Source organism: Mustela putorius, unplaced genomic scaffold (genome assembly GCF_011764305.1).
Source record: "Mustela putorius furo isolate JIRA1106 unplaced genomic scaffold, ASM1176430v1.1 tig00000145_pilon_pilon_pilon, whole genome shotgun sequence".
In the NCBI taxonomy this organism is placed as follows: domain Eukaryota; kingdom Metazoa; phylum Chordata; class Mammalia; order Carnivora; family Mustelidae; genus Mustela; species Mustela putorius.
This window is the reverse complement of record NW_025421294.1, coordinates 18,707,883-18,728,558: the sequence shown is the minus strand read 5'-3', so window position 1 is coordinate 18,728,558 and position 20,676 is coordinate 18,707,883. Positions and strand designations below refer to the sequence as shown.

General features: G+C 40.2%; 1 protein-coding gene across 6 annotated transcripts in view; it reads right to left on the bottom strand.

Annotated features, from left to right (window-relative positions):
- Nucleotides 1-3,549: 3,549 nt before the first annotated feature.
- NR3C1 (nuclear receptor subfamily 3 group C member 1) overlaps nt 3,550-20,676 on the bottom strand; it is a 123,984-nt gene continuing 106,857 nt past the window's right edge. For all 6 annotated transcript variants that reach the window (XM_045075344.1, XM_045075343.1, XM_045075345.1 and 3 more), the window contains exons 6-9: nt 20,512-20,656; nt 17,505-17,635; nt 8,329-8,486; nt 3,550-7,733 (exon numbers count right to left, since the gene is read on the bottom strand). In XM_045075344.1, the coding sequence (XP_044931279.1) occupies nt 7,581-7,733; nt 8,329-8,486; nt 17,505-17,635; nt 20,512-20,656 (587 nt within the window). In that variant the 3' untranslated portion in view covers nt 3,550-7,580. The remainder of the gene's footprint in view (nt 7,734-8,328; nt 8,487-17,504; nt 17,636-20,511; nt 20,657-20,676) is intronic.

The following is a 20,676-nucleotide window of genomic DNA, read 5'->3' as shown; positions in this document are numbered from 1 at the left end:
AGTCACTTCTGGATGACCCTTGCCAAGGTCTGATAGTTGGGAATGTATGACATAATGAAAATGCAGGCCAGTATCCTAACAGTCTCCCCTAATCCTGTGTGTGACCTTACTTTATTAGGGTATGTGAGGTTGAAAGTTTATATATAGTCCTGTTGTTTACATCATTCTTCATCATTCACTTTTTCTGTGTATTTTTGGGGAGAGCATGAAAAAAAATTCCGCTTTTAGATTTCCTTGAGGGGTAGTTAAAAAACAGCTACCATGTCTTGAGCACTTCTTGTGTGGTGGACATTGAGCTAACAGATTAAATACTGTATCTCATTTACTTCTCTCATTCCTTTAAGATGATGTTACTCCATTTTTCATGTGGAACTGGAGTGGTTATAGAACTTTCCCAAGGTCACAGATTTAGTTAAAAGACAGAAGACTTGGTCCCAGATTTTTCTCATTATAAAGTTGTAAGTACTAAGGTCTTAGTTATTAACACCTAGTATTTGAGCCACACATCCTTTTGTATTTAAAATGAGCACAGGTGCTAGTTTTATTTGTCATGTTTGTGTTTGCTTTGCACATGGTGGCTGTCTCAGGGTTAGTACAACACAGTATCAGTGAAATATTAGGGGGATACGTTCTTGACCATAAGTAAAATTATATATTCTGAAAAAAATATCGGGAAAATCTATTACTACTGAGTAAGCCCTTGTTTGTGCTATGAACTTTAATTGATCCTTGAACACCCAGCACAATGAAAACCTCTTCTGTAGGCTTCTCAGAAAAACAGCTGCATATGTCTTTATGTATTCAAAGTACTTCATACTGGCTTCTAATGCAAATGGAAGCTATACATTTGCTTGTTGGCCCGTTATATATTAAAAAAATTATTTAAACATAGAGATAACATACATGCCGCAGAGTTTTCTCACTGTAAGTGTACAATCGCACAAAATTTTTATTAAGTTTACTGGGTTGTGCAACCATCAGTATAATCCAGTTTTAGAACACTTCCATCTCCCCATAAAGTCCCCTCATGCCTACTGTCACCCATGCCCTGTCGCCATCCCCAAGCACCATGCAACCTTTGATCTGCTTCTGTATCTGCTTCTGTATCCTGTATGAGTGAAATCAAGTCACATGGGGTCTTTTGTGTTTGGCTTTTTACTCAGCATACTGGTTTTGAGGTTCACCCATGTTAGAGCATGCATTATGTCACTTTCTTATGGCTGTGTTCTCTGGTATGGATATGTCACATTTTATGTCTTCATCACTGGGGTGTTTGCACTTTGGGGCTATTATGAATAGTGCTGCTGTAAATATTTGCATGCATGTCATGTGTGTACATTTTCTTTGCTTTTGAGTAGATACAAAGTAGAATTGATGAGCCATGTGGCTGCCATCTTTGATTCCTTAGGGGCAGAAACCTCACCTTTAAGTTTTAGTATTGCCTTTGTGGTCTTTAAATTCACTCATCGAGCATGCCTGCCACATAGTGCGCCATGAAACTCATCAGGAAAGAATTACACCACAGCCTCATCTTGTGTGAACCATTATTGGATTTTTATGCACACTTTCCCCGTTTCTCTGTTTTGGAGTTTTAGTCTCATCTCAGTTCCTTATAATTCTAGCCAACAATCCTAATGGTCTTCGATGTCCCTGATTCTTATTTCTGGCACAGTCGCATGTGTACTGAGACAGGACTTGAGACAGTGACACTTGAAGGATCCTAGAAAAGCTTATGGCTAATTTGCAGTGTGTATACATGATTCCTCTGTTGACCTGCATCAGTTTTCCTTTGTAAGCAACTTTGTTCTTCAGTGTGAATGTAGCCCATATGCCCCCACCCCATCCCTTGAAGAAATGTTGGTTGATTTTCCTGTGGCTGTTGATGAGACAGGTTCCTTTTTGGATATTTGACAAAGTCAAGTATATTATCATCTCTGGGCAGTTACTGGTTTTGACCAGCAACATCCCCAGGGGCTAGGACACATGCGTCCAGGAGAAGGAAATATCATTGTTCAATGTCTAACTCAAAATTGACATGGTAGCAGAAAGGATTAGATTAAAACGAGATCATGTCACAAGGCCCGACACAGAATGCTCCGTATGGGTCCTTCTAATCTAGTTAGGAGATTCATATTAATAATTTCTCAGTAGTGCTTAAGAACATGAACTCTGGAGCCAGATGCCCAGTGTTTTTTGTTTTGTGTGTTTTTTTTAAGGTTCTGTTTAACTATTTCAAAGCTTTGTGACCCTAGGCAAGGAACTCAGTTCTGTAAGCCCCCATTTCCTTATATAAACGCAATGAAGGTAATCATGGTAGTTGACAGCACTTGTGAGGAGTATTTCACATTGCTGATTTGTAGCTTTGCTAAGTTAAATGAGATAGTGTATTGAAATATGATGCTCCGCACTTGGGTGAATGCTCAGTAAATGTAAAACATCAATCTAAGAACAGAAAAACAAAATCAGTTCCCTGGGAGGCTTGTGGCCAAGAGGCATGCTCTCGGACGCGGGATACATGGCTTCATTACAGACTTTCCCTTCAAACCTCAGTAAAATGGGTGTTAGTCGCTCTGAACCAGTTGTTTAAACTCTGAGCCCGTTTCTTTTTTTTATAAATGGAGTTAGTATCTTCCTCCACATTTGTTCTCATTTCATGCGTGCTCTGGGTGAGGACTCGCTGGTGTGATGTGCATGAGGGTGTTCTTTAGCTCTGCTACTTGCCGGGGACACGGAGGCAGTGCCGTGTGTGCACGCTGCTGCTGGACCGGGGCCTCTGCAGCGCCAAGTGCTGGGATGGTTTGCTAGACACACTTTTCCAATCACGTGTTCTGAGGGTAGAGATAGTATTTTACTCTATCTACTCTTTCTTCAGTATTTATCACCTAGTGAACCAGGTACTTAGCAAACGCTTGGTATACTTACGATGACTAAGGCAAATCTTGTTTTTAAATCATAATGCCTTTTTTTCTTGGTAGAGGAAGTCAGTGGTGGAGAAGAGAGTATTCATAGGAAAGTTTGTTGGTGATATCATCCAGTCCATGATCTAACCTGAACACAGAGGTACTTTGGGGAAATACTCAAGAGGTTGTATAGAAGAGCTGGTTTACCACGTGAGCACCTTCTGTCTTTAGGGTTTATGCTGTGCCTCTGTGTTGCCGCATGTACTAAGTATGTTGTTCTCTGGGAGAAAGAATTTAAGTTGAGGCAAAAATTTTGGCTAGATAACATCTGTTAACATAAAATGTCACTTTTCATGATAAAGACTGATAGAGTAGGAGAGCCTCGCGAGCGGGTTCTTCCTTGCCTTCAGACCCTTTGCAGGAACTGGCATTGGACTATCTGAGGTGTGGACGGGATGGTGGGTGTCTCGGGAGGCAGGGTGAAGCTTACTGGGGATTTCTGCCCCTTTAGCCATTCATGTCAGTGTCCATTTCAGTGTCTTAAAAGTTGCCTCAAGTGATAACTCTGCCTTCAGTAGAAGAAGGAGAAAAAAAGGTAGGAAAATTGGAACTGCATTGAGTTCTACAAAAGCATGTTGGAGTCACATAATGAAAAAGCAGATTTTTTTTTTATTATGATGTTTCTCCATATTTGGCATTGCTATAAATGGCTAACTAACATTTACTGCCAATTCAATACAAATGTGTGGTTTGGTATTACCAGAACAGCAAATTCAAATGAAAAATAAAAGTTAAACATTTCCACACAAGACTTTACAGTCTGACATTTCACTGTGTAGGTAAAAAGACATTTTTTTTTAAACTACAGATTATTATTCAGCATGAATAAAAAACTACAACTTTTATTTTTAAACAGGAGTCACTGGTTTTAATTTTTACACATTTTTAAAATTACTGTGATAAAAAATAATGAAAAAGCTTCTTAATAATGCCATACACAGTATAATATAGATTTGTCCCCATTATATAGCATTTGTTTAATATACAAAATAGAATATTGACACACTTGAGTCTATATGTAGTTAAGCAAGTTATTTGAGGAGGGTATTTTCATACAGCTTTTCATCAGAAAATAAAATCCTTCTTTCAGGCATTTTCTAGAGAGAAGCTAATCCTTTCCTGAAAACCTGGTCACTAATCCCTGGTGGACCAGGCTGACTGATCACAGTCTGGAAAATGATGCAACTTCCACTCAAAGTGGTTAAAGTGTCCTCCTCACACTCCTCTTCTCCCATCCAACTCTCAAACCAGGCACGTGAAAACACATTCATTTACAGCTACAGTCTTGAGGGTGACCGGCCCACCCTGGAAATCTCACTGAGGGCTGCCGGGGTTCTTGAGTTTTGACAGACCACAGTCTAATCTTACTGTTCATTCCACAGTGATGTCGTTTATGGTATTAAACACAAAACTAAGCTAAGACTAATGGAGAAGAGATGGGTTAGGTGGGTCCAACTGCACATCCATCCCAGCCCCCACCCCGGAGTTCTGAAGCAAGGTCGGCTTTCCTTCGCACGCACACCCAGAGCTCAGCTGATGCTTTCAAGCTCTTCACACACGAGTCGTGTTAGCATTCCTTTTAGGGTGTCCTTTTTTTACTCCCCTTCTCCAGAAAGTAGATGCCCTTTCAGGTTCCCCTGCCAGAGTTTTAGACAAGCACTTCTACGGTGTCCCCCAGCAAGGCCTAAAAACACTGAGAAGGACACTTTTTCCCACCAGTAATTAAAGATGCTTTTCAGGACTTGCTGTAAGTCACCTTGGCATGTTGCCAAGTCTCCCTGAAGTTGCTACGAACTCAGTTTGGGATGGCAAGACACCACCTACATAGAAACCGAAGCTGCTTTCCAGTAGCACCGGATCTTTTCTCACTTAAATTGTAACTCTACTCAAACCTAAGATAACCTTCTTCTTTCCCACTTATTTCACAAGGGCACAACTTCTTTTCCATGTAGGATACAGCCTCCTAGTTTTACAAATGTCAGTTGATTTTCTTTTGACCAAGTACACGTCTCTTTTTTTTCACTGAGCTCTGTTTTTTTGAGAACTGAAGTTGGGACTAAAATAAGAGTAACATGTGATGTGCTTTCTGGTTTTAACCATTTACCATTCCACAAGTGAAGAATAATTTACCTTCCAGAAACTCTTTTTGGAACTTAACACTGTCATTGATAATAATATCCAAGCGGTATTTCTTAGGCACCAAAAATTTCACATCCTTCTGGGTTATAAACCATCTTAAAATACCTTGAGATCAATTTAAACCATTACAAAAGGAACATTCCCTTTTAGAGAGCATTCAAAAAGCAAATGATTACATTTTTTTATTAAATAATTTCTCCAAATACTGAAAAATAACAAATAACATTCAAAAAAGCATCCAAAGAAAACAAACATGTACTCATTTGTTTGGAAATCAACTCTAGTAGGATAGAAAGGAATTAGTGTATTATTTGGCAACCTATGGGATTTTGCACTATTTACAGACTGCTGGTACCTCTACGCGTCTTATTGCCAAAGTCCTGAAACCCCTGTGTTGACCTCACTGCTGGAGGGGCTCTGTGCTCTGCGGGAAAGTAGCCCTCCTATGAGGGAGCTCTGGGAGGGGGTGAGCCAGCGGGCACCACCTCTCTGTCCGCCCCCCCCCCAATTGCACACTTGAGCCAGGGGAGACTCCACCCACACACCTGGGTGGACAGACTGGACAGACTGGCTGTGGGAATGAGGAGGGCAATCGCCCACCGTGGGAGGCAGAGGATGACTTGCTCTGTGACCTGAATGGGACGGAGCCTCGGCAGCCTTCACGGCACACAGGGGCTGGTCTCCATGTCCCCCTTCCCCTAGAGCAAACCTGGGGCGTTTCTGAGACCAGTGCTGCCTGTATGAATGCTTGCACGCACTATAAATCATATTGGTTATCCATCGACATTTCTTTGACCCCTACAAAAAATATATAACATGTCGTGATAAAACAATCTCATCTAAAAATCATTCTTATTTTACACTATACAAGCTATTTTACAATCATTTTAATAAATTGCATGTAAAGCTGCAGTAGCCCTTCCCTTCCCAGATTAGTGAATACCAATATGATATATATCTGAAACTATAACTAAATATAAAAATATATTAGAAGTTTCATATTTTTAATATTAGATTTTCAGTTTTCTATTACACAAATAATTTGGCCACCTTAAATAGAAATCAGATTTCTTGTGGCGTAGTAAATACAAGTTTTGAGTTTACAGAAAGTTGGTAAGGTGCACACAGAAAGGGCTACTACAGCTTCTATTTTGTTTAAAATGATCATTCTCAACAGTGAGGAGGAGTTCACAAGACTTTTGTTAAACTCTATGGCACACGGAGGGATAAGAGGCATGTGTAGTCATACAAACATGGAAGTCTGACAGTTCGAAATCACAAAAATCAGTAGCTGAGCTTTCCTGCACTGCCAGGAAAGAGAGACCAATTGGTGATGGATGGGAATGTGAAAATGGGTATCTGGCTACGCTTGCTAATTGGAGATTTATTTGGGGGGTCAAGTTGCGTGAGAGGAAATACTTGATCTGATTCAAATCTCTCAGCTGTGTCTCAGCTGATTATCTGGAATCCTGACTTTTTAAGAACTTATACAGCAAAAGGTCCTGAACGATCGTTGGCTGACTTTCTTGCCATCTAGCCATAGCAGAGATAGGGCATTAAATGCGAATAGGGCCTCTTGGTAGTTTTTTGTTTGTTTGGTTTTTTTGTTTTTTTAATTAGTCATTTGCAACCATCATTTTACCGAGCAGGTCACTGGACTAGGCGCTCTCCTCCAGTTAGGGCGGTTAATTTGCACAACCTAGAGAATTCTCCACTGAAGCAGATATATACAAAATATGAGCTTTTTTGACAAGAATACTGGAGATATGAGTCAATTTTTGTGGTCTTCTGATAGCTAAGTGCCATCAGGTTAGAAGCACCAACCCATTTTCACACAGAAGATTAATGTTTAGAGTTTGTTTAGGAAAGCTATGAACTAGCTGCCCATCTTAAACAGCTGTACAATAACTTGAATACAAAAATTACGTAAGAAAAAATGAGCAAGCGTAGTTCACTGAATATAAAGGAAACTGTTAAAACCAGACAGTAATAGCTATAAAAGGCACAACTTCCCTTTTCTGATATACACTTGTAAACTTTTTTTCAGGTTTCCATGCATAAATCAAAAAATGCTATCCTAACTATACAGGGGAAAATACACCAACAAAAAGTCTAGAAAATTTTGTCCAGCCAACTGTGAAAAGTATGAGCAGAAAGTTTGTCACACAGACTTCGGGCACTGGCGGTTTAGGTGCCATCCTTCCCTGACAGTGGAGATCACCCCCCATGACTGCAGCTAACTTCTGGGATCCACCAACTATCTATCACTCTCTACTCTTCCCACCACTTACAAGCGATGGCTCACCTGCTTCTGTTGCCAAGCCTTGGCCCTCTATAAACCACATGTAGTGCGTATTAGACCAGACAAAAACAGAAAGGAAAAAAATGAAACAGCAAAACCGCTACAGGACAAATTGATAGTTTGTACAATAAAAGCTATAAATTCAACTTTCTTTAAGGCAACCTTTCTTGTTAAGGCAGTCACTTTTGATGAAACAGAAGTTTTTTGATATTTCCACTTGAATATTTTGGTATCTGATTGGTGATGATTTCAGCCAACATCTCTGGGAATTCAATACTCATGTTCTTATCCAAAAATGTTTGGAAGCAAAAGTTAAGGAGATTTTCAACCACCTGCAAGAGAAAAAAAAATATACAAACGATTATTCTTAAAAACTTACTAGTAGGAACATCTTGTACTTTTTGGCCACTAATTCAGAAAATACATTTGATCTAGAATATACCAATCTTTGCTGGAATCCACCAGATAAAATAGTTTGGTTAAATAAAGTGGACATTCGGGTACCAGGCACATTTTGGATTCTTTAGAATTGTATATAGAATTACACGGCCGTCAGTGCATCACGGTGAACTCTAATATAATAATAAATGAAGGACATATGCTAATTTAATTGATTAGTCCTATAAAACCAGGGAATTTGACATTGACATTGCTATTAAATTCTGTACTGGCATCACGACATTCTATGCACATGACTAGATGAAACGGTATTTCATAATTGCCCCTCAGAGAAACATGTGCCAAACTGAGGCTGACAAGGTGAACTCCAACCATCACCAAAATCTGCCAACAGGAAAAAAATCAAAATGAAACTGAAACTATTGATGTATCATTACATATAATCAATTAATCAGATTGTATGTAATTATAATTAACCCAGCGTTCTAGACAATGTTCCGGACATTGGGACTTAGGTCTGACACTTACATCATGCATGGAGTCCAAGAGTTTTGTCAGTTGGTAAAAGCGCTGCCAGTTCTGGCTGGAGTTCCCTTCCCTCTTCACAATGGCTTTTCCTAGCTCTTTGATGTAGGTCATTCGAATTTCATCAAATAGCTCTTGGCTCTTCAAACCTTCCTTAGGAACTAAAAGGTTAAGATGTTGTCAAGTATTTTCTCACGGTAACTTTGCCTGTGTGCCCGTAGGGCATTTATTAGAATACTACACTTCCTGATGTACATTGTATTTATACTCTGAATACATTCCATGAAAATACAAGCATTTTACAAGATCAGGACACTATAGGCAAGAGAGGTTAGGGGATCCTAGAAAACTGGGGGATTTTACTTGGAGTCATGCCTTGCCGGGGAGCATGATTCTGCCTTCCCTGATGTACTTAGAAAGTACCTTATGGATTCTAGATTGTAAGTCTAGTATCAAGTCCATTGTTTTACATTACTCTTCAAAAACTGGTGTTAGTGAGAAGGACTATGAACAGAAGATTAATGATGTTGTCTGTGAATCCTGCAAAGACTGACTTTTGTACATGGCCAAATTTTTCAAAGTGTGCTCCTAGAACTCTGGTTCTGTGTTAATGGTTAAGGAAAAAAGGATTTGGTCAAAATGTAAGCAAAGCTAAAGGCTAATACAAAGTTAGGCAGTTACTGGTTTTCAGGATTTGTCAGAGCCCAAATCAGGTACTTTCTAGGGAGGGGAGCATGTTGTCTCCCAAACTTTACTTCCTTGTTGCTGACATCTTAGAAAATGTTGGAATTTAGGAAAAGCACTGGCTTTAGGAGCAAGAAGTTTTAATTCTTACTGCCCTGTGGATTTGAGTATAACCTGCCTGAGCTGTGTCTCCTACCCTTTCGCACTGAATTTTTTTTATATTTGTATATATTGCAAAATGGTCACGATACATCTATAGTTAAACACCCATCACCCCATATTAAACATAATTTTTCTTGCAATGAAAATGTTTAAAATTCACTCTCAGCAACTTTCACACATATACTATATAGTCCTAATAACTACAATCCCCAGGCTGCATAGGACATCCACATGACTTGCTTATTTTACGCCTGGAAGTCTGCCCTTTTTAATCCCCTTTCTCCCGCCTTCCAATCCACCCTCCTCTGGAGACCACCCGTCTGTTCTCTGTGCAAACGAGCCTGTCTCCTTGTTTGTTTTCAGAGTCCACGTGTAAATGGGATTCTACACTCACGTGTACTTGTCTTCCTCCGAACGGCTTACTTCACTTAGCCTAATGCCCTCAAGGTCCATCCGTGTTATCGCGAGTAGCAAGATGGTATTCCTTTCAGTGGTGGAGTAATACTCAATTGATTATGTATAAACACTGTCTATATCCCCCATCTTTATCCATTCATCCGTAGATGGTCACTTCGACTGTTTCCGTGTCTTGGTGATTGTAAATAGTTATGCCATGAATATGAGGCTACATAAATTTTTTGAGTTAGTGTTTTCATTTACTGTGGGCAAATGCCCAGAAATGGAATTATGGGGTCATGCAGTAGTCCTATTTTTAACTTCTTGAGGAACATCTATACTGTTTTCCACAGTGGCTGCACCAGTATGCATTCCTACCAGCAGTGTGCAGAGTTCCCTCTTCTCCACACCCCTGTTAACCCTGATTTCTTGTCTTTTTGGTAACAGACATTCTAATAGATGGGAGATGAGATGTGGCTTTGATTTGCATTTCCCTGTTAATCACTATTAATGATGAGCACCTTTTTATGTGCCTGTTGGCCAGTCAGGATTTGCAAGTATTTTCTCCCATATTGTAGGCTGCCTTTTCATTTTGTTGATCATTTTCTTTGCTGTGAGGAAGCTTTATAGTTAGAGGTGGTACCACGCTGGTTTTGTTGTTGTTGTTGTTTGTTTTTTTCTTTTCTGGCCTTTGCTTTTGGTGCTGGATTAAGAAAGTGATCGCCGGGCTGCCTGGGTGGCTCAGTGTTTAGGTTAAAGCCTCTGCCTTCAGCTCAGGTCATGATCCCAGAGTCCTGGGATCGAGCCCTGCATCCGGCTCTCTGCTCAGCAGGGAGCCTGCTTCCTCCTCTCTCTCTGCCTGCCTGTGATCTCTGTTTGCTCAATAAATAAATAAAATCTTTAAAAAAAAAAAAAAAGAAAGAAAGAAAGTGATCGCCAAGACTGATGTTAAGGAGCTTACTGCCTCTGTTTTCTTCAAGGAGTTTTTATAATTTCAGGTCTTATGTTCAAGTCTTTGATTCATTTTTGGGTTAATTTTTGTGTATGGTATAAGGTAATGGTCCACTTTCAGTCTTTTGCATATGGCTGTCCATTTTTCCCAGCACCATTTACTGATGAGACTGTTCTTTCCCCGTTGTACACTCTTGGCTACTTTGTTGTAAATTAATTGACTGTCTACGACTGGGTTTTTGTCTGTGTTGTCTAATTTCACCATTGAACTGTGTGTCTGTTTTTTTTTTTTTTTAAAGATTTTATTTATTTATTTGACAGAGAGAAATCACAAGTAGACGGAGAGGCAGGCAGAGAGAGAGAGAGAGGGAAGCAGGTTCCCCGCCGAGCAGAGAGCCCGATGTGGGACTCGATCCCAGGACCCTGAGATCATGACCTGAGCCAAAGGCAGCGGCTTAACCCACTGAGCCACCCAGGCGCCCCAAACTGTGTGTCTGTTTTTATGCTGGCACTGTATTGTTTTTAGGATGCCAACTTTGTAATATAGTTTGAAGCCAGGACATGTGATGCCTCTAGCTTTGCTCTTCATTCTCTAGGTTTCTTTGGCTATTCTGGCTCTAATTTATATAGTTCCATACAGAACTCAGAGTTAGTCTTTGAAAAATGTCCTTGGAATTTTAAGAGGGACTGTGTTGAATCTGTAGATTGCTTTTGGAAATACGGACATTTTGACCATATTCTTCCAATCCATGAATGTGGAATATCTTTCCATTTCTTTCTGTCGTGTTTAATTTCTCTCATCAGTGTCTTCAAGTTTTCAGTGTATAGTTCTTTCACATCCTTGGATACATTTTATTCCTAGATACTTTATCATTTTTGTTGCAAATGTAAATGGAGTTATATTCTTAATTTTTCTTTCTGGTAGTTCATTCTTAGTGTATAGAACTGCAGTAGATTTTTGCATATGATTTTGTATCCTGTATCTTTACTATATTTGTTTATTCCAATCGTCTTTTTGTGGAGTCTTTAAGAATCTGCCGAGACAGTTTCATTTAGTCCTTTTAGATTTGAATGCCTTTTATTTTTTGTGTAATTGCTCTGGCTAGAACCTTAATATTGTGTTGAATAAAAGTGATGACAGTAGATATCTTAGTCTTATTCCTGATCTTACAGGGAAAGCTTTCAGCTTTTCACCACTGAGTATAATGTTAGCTATGGGTTGTCATATATGGCCTGTATTATGCTGAGGTAGGTTCCCTCTATACTCATTTTGTTGAAAGTTTTTATCATAAATAGATGTTGGATTTTTATTAGATACTTTTTCTGCATCTGTTGAAGTGATTATATGATTTTTCATTTCATTTTGTATATCACTCTCCCTGGATTTTGACTAGGGTTAGGCCAAGAAGCACATATGAAAACGTTCTGATTCTATGAAGCAATACTTGGCACTAGGGAAGATGTCAGTATTACTGTGAAAACAAAGGCTACTTAATCAAGAGTGACCTACCATGTTAAAAATGGGTTAATATATTATAGATAACCTAATTAAGTTTTAATATTTAAGACAGTAGCAATGATGTTTTCACTAATTGTTTATCGATAATTTTTTTCCTGCTTGTTACCTGAATTTTAAAAATAGTGACAGGAAAAAAATAAATAAAAATAGCAACAGGAGAAGCCCTTTTCATTGCTAATGTTTAAAAGAATTTAATCTGTCCCAAATTACCCCTAATTATCCTTATAGCTCCATGAATTTTTGCTTCATGTGGTTAAGCCATATACTTAGAATTGCTTTCCTGCTAAGTAGAATGCTTTATGTAAAGAGTATCTTTAAATAAAGAGCTGGGTTTGTTTTTTTCCCCCACTTTGAAGTCTGTGCTGATAATAAATGTAGCTGCCACAGCTTTAAAACAGTGGTCAGCAAACCATGACTAGTGACCTAGTCTCACTAACAGCCCGTGTTTGTAAACTAAGCTCTGTTGGGACATAACTATGCCTATTCTTTTTGTGTTGACAACTGTGTTCATTCTGCAAGCAGCAGAGTTGAGCAGCTACGACAGGGTGCAGATAAAACTGAAAACATTTACCATCTGACACCCTATTGTGCAAGTCTGCCATCACTGGGTTACTGTATGGCCTTTTACGTCATTCATTCAGTAGCTTTATTTAGATACTCTCATGTCAATAGCATAAAGTTGGGTTTTGTCTTTTTTTTTTTTTTGGAAATACAGTCTTGAATTTTTTTGTGGGTCTTTTTTCCCTTGGGGCTTTTATCTCCTCTCCATATAATGTAGTTGCTGACAAATTTATCTGTACACCATTTGTTACTCTCCTTGACTGTGCATTTGTTTATGCTCATCCCCCTCATTTCGTTTGTTTGGGTTGCTTTTCCTTACCCTGTTTGTCTCAGCTGCCACCCCCCAACTTGGTGGCTTGGTACTTTGTGTACTCTTCCTATCTTTAGCCATCATTAGTGAAAATTTTTTTAAAAAAAGATTTTATTAGAGAGTGCGTGAGCACACGCAGGGGGAGCTGCAGGTAGAGGGAGAAGCAGGCTTCCTGCTCAGCAGGGAGTCTGACGCTGGCTCCATTCCATCATGACCTGAGTGAGCCCAAGGTAGACACTTAACCAGGTGAGCCACCCAGGTGCCCTGGAAATTTAAACATGCATTCTTATCAAACTACCCTTCTTATGTGTAGGTATTACATGGTTCAGTTCTGTTTTGTAGATCCTCCAAGACACTTCTGTTGTCTAATACAATAAATATTAAACATATCTATGTATTTACTGCACTCTGTTCTTTTTTCCTTCTTAGAGATGTGATTCCTTTCCCTTAGCCTACGCATACCCTTTAATCGTACTTTACTGAGGATCCGTGGTGGCAAACTTTCCTTTAAAAAAAAAAACTTCAATTAAAAAAAAAAAAAAGATGATTGGTTCATTAGGACTATTCACATGTCAGACTATTGATCTATTTGGGTTTTAAAACAGTTTTAAAACTGTTTTCTACTCATTGCACTGGTTCTTTTGTAATCCTTGCTTCTTTCTTACCTTCTCTGTTTTTTTTATTTTATTTTATTTTTTATTTTTATTTTTTTTTTAAAGATTTTATTTATTTATTTGACAGAGAGAAATCACAAGTAGACAGACAGGCAGGCAGAGAGAGAGAGAGAGAGAGGAGGAAGCAGGCTCCCCGCTGAGCAGAGAGCCCGATGCGGGATTCGATCCCAGGACCCTGAGACCATGACCTGAGCCGAAGGCAGCGGCTTAACCCGCTGAGCCACCCAGGCGCCCCCCTTCTCTGGTTTTTGCTGAGCATTTAATATGATTCTAGATTCTCTCCTCTCAGTCTATCAATTATTACTTATTTTTAAATCTGTGTTCAGGGCTTGCCCTAGAGTTCCCCATATACAAAGACAACTGATCTACAGCTCCTTTAAATAAGACCGCTCTACCTGATCTGTACTGTAGGTACCTACCGACAGTATGCACGGGTCCTCTCTCCTGTTGGACATTTCCTTCATCCACGTGTTATGACCGTCTTGTGCACTGTTGCTATCATTACTTCCACAGCTGAGCATCAGATCACGTCAGAAGAAAACTAAACCATCATCGTTTCCTCCTCTCATGCTCTCCTTTCTGTAGATCCATGTTTCTGAACTGCAGCATTTTCATTTCTTCTGAAGAAGTTCCTTAAACACTTCTTGCAGGGCAGATCTTCTAGTGACTAGTTATCTGTTTCTGAAACTCATTATTTCACCCTCACTTTTGAAGGATAATTTGACTGTATACATAATTATAATTTTTTTTAAACACTAAATATTTCACTCTGCTCCTCTTCTGTGTGCATAGTTGCTGATGCGAATTCTGATGTCATTTTTATCCTCGTCCCACTATGGGTAAGCTGTTTTTTTTCCCCACTCTGGCTTTTTTCAAGATTTCTTCTTTGTCTTTGGTTTTCTGCAATTTGTACATTTCTTGGAGTTTTTAAAGCTTCCTTGGGTCCATGTTTTGGCATCGGTTATTTTGGAAAATTCTCAGCCATTATTCATGTATTTCTTCCATTCCTTTCTTTTACTTCTTACGTCCCCATTACTTGTATGTGACACGTGTAATGGCCCTCCCCCATCCCAGCTCTTGAATTCTCCATTCCGTGTTGTCTTTATCCTTCTCTTTGCATTTGAGTTGGCAATTCTGCCGCATCCTGTCTACTGATGAGCATTCTTCATTTCCATCACAGTATTTCTAGTCTCCAGCATTTTCTTTTGTTTCCTTCTTAGAGTTTCCACCTCTCTGCTTACATTACCTGTTGTGTTCTTGCATGTTGTTCACTTTTTCCATTAGAGCCGTAACACAGTAATCATGGATTTGTTAAACTCCCCATCTGATATTTACAACATCTGTGTCATAGCTGAGCTGGGTCCGATGCTTGTGTGTCTCTTCAGACTGTTTTTTGTTGCCTTTTAGCTTGCATCCCTTTTTTATTCCCTCCTCAAACCTGGATAGTGTTAGGTCAGAGCGGACGTAGTTAACACTTTTAGTGTGAGCTTTTATGTTACTCTGGCTAGGAGCTGGGCTCTATTTCATGTTGGTCATAGAGGTGTTTAACAGAAGCTGAAACCTATTTTCCTGTTTTTATTGCTTTTCCCCTGTTGTTTTTGGGTTTCCCTGAGTACTCCTTCTCAAAGGGCTATGCTCTGCAGCTGTAATCCAGTTACTATCCTGGTGCCCTACTGACAGTGTGGTTAGGTGTTGGGTATCCTATCCTTTTAGGATGACATCTGTGTTGCTATGACCTTCAGGAGAGTTTCTGAATCTCTTCTCCCATCTTATACTCCTGCTTCCCTTACAGGAGACAGGAAGGGAGAGGGGGCTGCATTGATCTTTCTGCCCTTTCCTTCAGATTAGATAAAGCTCTCCTATAGCAGTTTCCCTCAGAGGGCAAAAACAGGGGGCTCTTTCTCTGATCTTCATGGTGAGAACCTCATGGAAGTGCGGGAAAACAATGCCCTTAGTTTTTCTCAAGCTCGTCCTCCCTCTCCAGCAATTCATCATAATCGTGAGTGTTTCACCAGTTCTCAGCTCTAGATGCTTCGGTCCCTAGTAAGCTGATCATGGCTATGTTTCGCTGTGTTTGCCCGATTCTCAAGATTTTGATGTGATTATTTGCCTGGTGACCTCAATTCTCGGACAGATCCAAGTTACTGATTTTCACTTCACCTTCTTGTTTAGGATGGGAATGGCTGTGTCTAGGCTGTTTACCTCTTAGAGTTGAAGCTGGAAGTCCACCTTCATTTTCTAATATTTTTTCCTTAGGCTTATGAAAAAAAAAAAACCATTCCATTTTCTTTGCTGCTATATGGTAATTAAATTGCTTCTCCTTTGAAGATCTTTTTTTTTCTTTTTTTTTCTTCAGTCAGTTGGATTTTACTTGTATATTATGTGAAATTCATTGAGCTGCCTGGACAGGGCAGGGGGTTGGTGTATTTCAACAATTCTGGAAAGTTTTCAGCCGTTCTTTGTCCTCCTGGGATTCTTGCCTGCTGTTAGTCTAGCATTTTTTAGTAGGAGTTAGGGTACCTATTCTAGTACTCTGTCAGACTAGAAGTCTGATTCTATCTTATGGTATATATTTTTGCATTTTATTCCTTGTTGATGCCATGCCTTTTTTTTTTTTTAAAGATTTTTATTTATTTATTTTGAGAGAGAGAGAGACAAAGTGAGAGAGAGCATGAGAGGGGAGGTCAGAGGGTGAAGCAGACTCCCCATGGAGCTGGGAGCCCAATGTGGGACTTGATCCCAGGACTCTGGGACCATGACCTGAGCCACCCAGGTGCCCCACCATGCCTTTTTTTTTTTTTAAAGGAAGCAGTGATGCATGTTAGTTTGGTTTACTTTCTCCTATCCTCTGCAATGATAAAAGTACATATAGTTCTGTGAGTGTGGTATGTATAAAATAGAAATCACCTTTTCTTTTTTTAAACAAATAATCGTATTTGGCACTGATCTGTACTTGGAGATGATGTTCAGAATTTTAACTGTTTCACTCAAATAACGTCAAGCTCCCTTTAACAAGTGTGCTGCATTAGGTAACCTTAAAGTCTCTAGCAAGGATCTTTCCCTTTAGGTTTTCTGAGAACAAAGCTAGTATGAAAGCATTGGTGATACATCTATCTTGGAAAAGCTGAAATAGATATCCATCCCTTCAAGTTATTTGGCAGCTTTGAAACCAGAGTTACTCATGGAAAGACTTTTTGAAACCTTGCAAATTTATTTGTACATACAGGAGTATTCAGTCATCAAGTCTGTATCTCATAAACACTAACATGAGACGTAAAGTTTTATTGGAATAGCCTGTAAGTGTACAACATCAACTGTTCGCACATTTTCTTCTACTGGTTGTTGAAAATTCCATCATTTTACTAACAAGAGACTTTATTTTTCAAAAGCTTTCTAGGTTTACTAAGTAATGCCTCTGCCAGCCACAACTAGCCTCACTCAAGTTTATATACCAGTCCCTTTATCTAAACTTCGAAGATGGTTTGATAAATGCTTGCTGCTGTTTTTAGATAGAATGAATACCTCTGCCCCCAATGTGGCAGCAATGCTGCATCAGCCAGTCCTCTAACAGTTGTTAAGTACACCTTCTGTACTCCCTGTTTTCCTCCCATTATTTCCAAGACTCAGTCCTATTCCTCGTGTAACTACTTTTCGACCTAGTGGTGTTACCGAATCACTCTGGATGAACAGTAGCTCTGGCGGAGCTGACATACTTCTCTGTTTTGCTGCGGTGCCTAGTGGTCTTACTAATCTTGGTATCACTGGCTGTGCCTTTAAAATTCAACATTTATGAAAACTCCGTTATCTGACTAGCAGGAAATAATGGTAGACTGGGTGCAATGTATACAAACACACCTTTGTGTCTACATGTTTCTATTTCATACTTTCAACATTCTTAGAAGCAAAGAGGTGTTCTACCAACCTGAAGAGAGAAGTAGTAAGGTCTTCATACAGAGATACTCTTCGTAAGAGACCTGCAGCCTCTGCAACTCGGAGGAAACAAACAGCATGTGTTTACATTGTTCATACATGCAGGGAAGGCTCATTCTCTGCCTGTGAAAGAGAAACACCAGCGTTTGAGTTAGTCACCCCCGAAAAGGACACTTGTTTGTTTTATTTTACACAACTATGAACTTCCAATGGAAAATCTAACTTATGCTATTAATGCTAATTCCTATAGGTGAGAACTGGAAAAGTAAACTTGTTCCCGGATCCACAGGATCTAAAGAGACTACTCCATAATCTAAGTTTATGCTGGAGAAATTAGTTTTCCATTGTACATGCTGTACATCGTTTTACTTACTTCATTTCTGCAGGAATAAATTCTAAACACTTCTTATCAGTTGCTCATTTAAACCAAGGTTTGATGGCAGCATGTGAATCTGGTCGTTATCTGGTCCAGTGTAAGCCATATGGCCCAGGAAGCTTGTCTGGCTCGATCCCTGCTACTCTGTACCAGGCTTACTAGGAATGTCAGGAGTGCGTGCTGTTCCCTCGAATGCATTCTCCATCAGGTTATTCTGTTTGAAATCCTCCACTGGCTACTTCTTGTTCCTGGAACACAATCTCAATTCTGTTTCCTGGCCTACAAGCTTCTGCTTGATTCACGTCTCTCAGCTCGTACCTTTGCTCTGGTTTCTTCTGCCTGCAGGTTCCCACCTTCCCCACAGCTTGTTCTTCTGTACTGTTTGGTTCTCAGGTCCCTAGAGAGTTCTTTTTTTTTTTTTAAGATTTTATTTATTTATTTGACAGAGAGAAATCACAAGTAGACTGAGAGGCAGGCAGAGAGAGAGAGAGGGAAGCAGGCTCCCTGCTGAGCAGAGAGCCTGATGTGGGGCTCGATCCCAGGACCCTGGGATCATGACCTGGGCCGAAGGCAGTGGTTTAACCCACTGAGCCACCCAGGCGCCCCTAGAGAGTTCTTCTGTGGTCCCCAAATCTAAACTAGCCTGCGCCCCATCCTCCCACACTCCCCCCCGGTCACACTATTGTAATCATGGCTCTCCAAAATAATTTTGGTTATTTATTCCATTTCCCCTTTGGAATGTGAGCAGGGGCCTCATCTATTGTGCTCAGCGTTACAGCACAAGCTCCTAAAATAGTGTCTGGCACTTGGTAAGGACTCGTGTATCACCGAGAGAATACTGTGCTGGAAAAGAAGTATCACCAGCAGGGAAAGAACACCACCTTTAACTCGGGATTCAGTTCAGCCAGGGCAGCTAGCTTGCCTGACAGCAGAACGGTGAGATTTCTGCTGTAGGTAGTTTGCATCGATCCTGCCAGGTAAGTGGCCTTAGCCTGACCTGGTAGCAGTAAAAAGCTGTGTTCTGAATCTAGAATTACCCCAGTACTTGCAGCTTCTTTCACAATGCCTAAGAATGTCTGTAAAACTATCTGGAGCTAGTATCATCCAATCTCTGCTAAAATAGCTAAAATAATGTGAGCCTGCCACAGGGTAAGGCAGACCCTTCCATTTAACACTGTTCCAACAGATGCTTTTCTGGAACTTCCACCCATTGTTGTGGGGCCTAGCACACTCAAAAGAATATCTCTGTAGGCTGTCCTTGTTCCCAACTATGCCTTTCTCTTTCCTCCAAACATCCCCTGTTTGTTGACTGATATAAATTCCCATACTCTTTGCCATTCTGGACGTTATTAAGGTTGTCACTCTTAGTTTGACTAGCACATCCAGTTCTAAACACAAACTGTTCAGAATGGATGGACTCAAATAGGGTGCAACGGGACTATTCCAGTAATGGGATTTAAGGTTTCATTGATTCTTTGGACCTCTGGTCAAAAGCACCCTGGTGCTCACAATTAAATCTTCGTTTCTTACTCTGCTCTGACCATGGGTATGTGTGTGAGAGGGTGAGAACTCCTTGGTTTCATTCTCATAAAGGAGGTAAGTTGTAGGCACAGAAACCTGATAAGAGCTAGGGATATAAAGCAGAGAGGTCTTTTAAGGTGCTGAGTTGAGAGGCTTGACGAACAGATCATCTGAGTGGGAATGCTGCATCCATGAAAGAGAACAGTGAGGGAGAAAAAGAGGCCAGGTTCTGGGAAGCCAAAAACCATGCTGAGTGTGCACCCGGTGAGCAGGGTGGAGACAGCAAGGACATCTGTGTGTTGGGGAGGTATGTGATGGGATCAAACTGTATTTTTGGAAGAAGAAAATTGTCAGCATGATGGAGGACACACTGGAGGCAGAAAACTAGTCAGGAAACAACTGCAGTGAGGTCAGGGGAATACTTTACAGATGGAAGCAGAGGCTGAGAAGACACAAGAATAGCTCATTTATAAAACCGGAAAATTTGATGGATTCTCTCGCAATTAAAAAAACTGTCCAAGTCATAAACACGGAGTAGGGCTTGCCATGCAATGAGGATCCTTTTGTCTCTCTGTCCCTCCCATCCTGTCAGCCAAGATATCCTCATCTGTAGTTGTTTCTATTCAAGGTGGTATCAACTGACCCCAGAGTTGACCCCACCTATATTAAAAAGTACCCTCCAGGGGTAGCTGGTGGCTCAGCATGTTAAGTGTCTGACTCTTGATATCAGCTCAGGTCATTATCTCTCATGATCCCAGGGCCCTTGGATGGAGTCCTACAGTGGGCTCTGCGCTAGGCAGGGAATCTGCTTGAGATGCTCTCTCCCTCTCTTCCTGACCCTCCCCTTGCTCACTAACCTCTAAAATGGGTAAATAAATCTTAAAAACACAAAAAAAAAAACCACAAAAAAACCCTTCAATCTGTCCTGGGACAGTACATAATAATGCCCCATGTCCACCTGGCCTGCCATTAAACATTGATAAACAACTGTTTCAAGCTTGCCCAGTTTCAAGAACCCTGATAAAACTGGTTCAGTCCTGAATGATCACAAGAGCAATCCATCAGCTGGTTAAAAACACACGGAAAATGACAAATAACTTACTCATTAATAATCAGATCAGGAGCAAAACACAGCACGTTTCCACTTGATTGTCTATATGATCTCCAGCCAAGGGCAAATGCCATGAGGAACATCCATGAATATTGCAGTAGGGTCATTTGGTCATCCAGGTGTAAGTTCCTGAATCCTGAATTAAGAGAAGTAAAG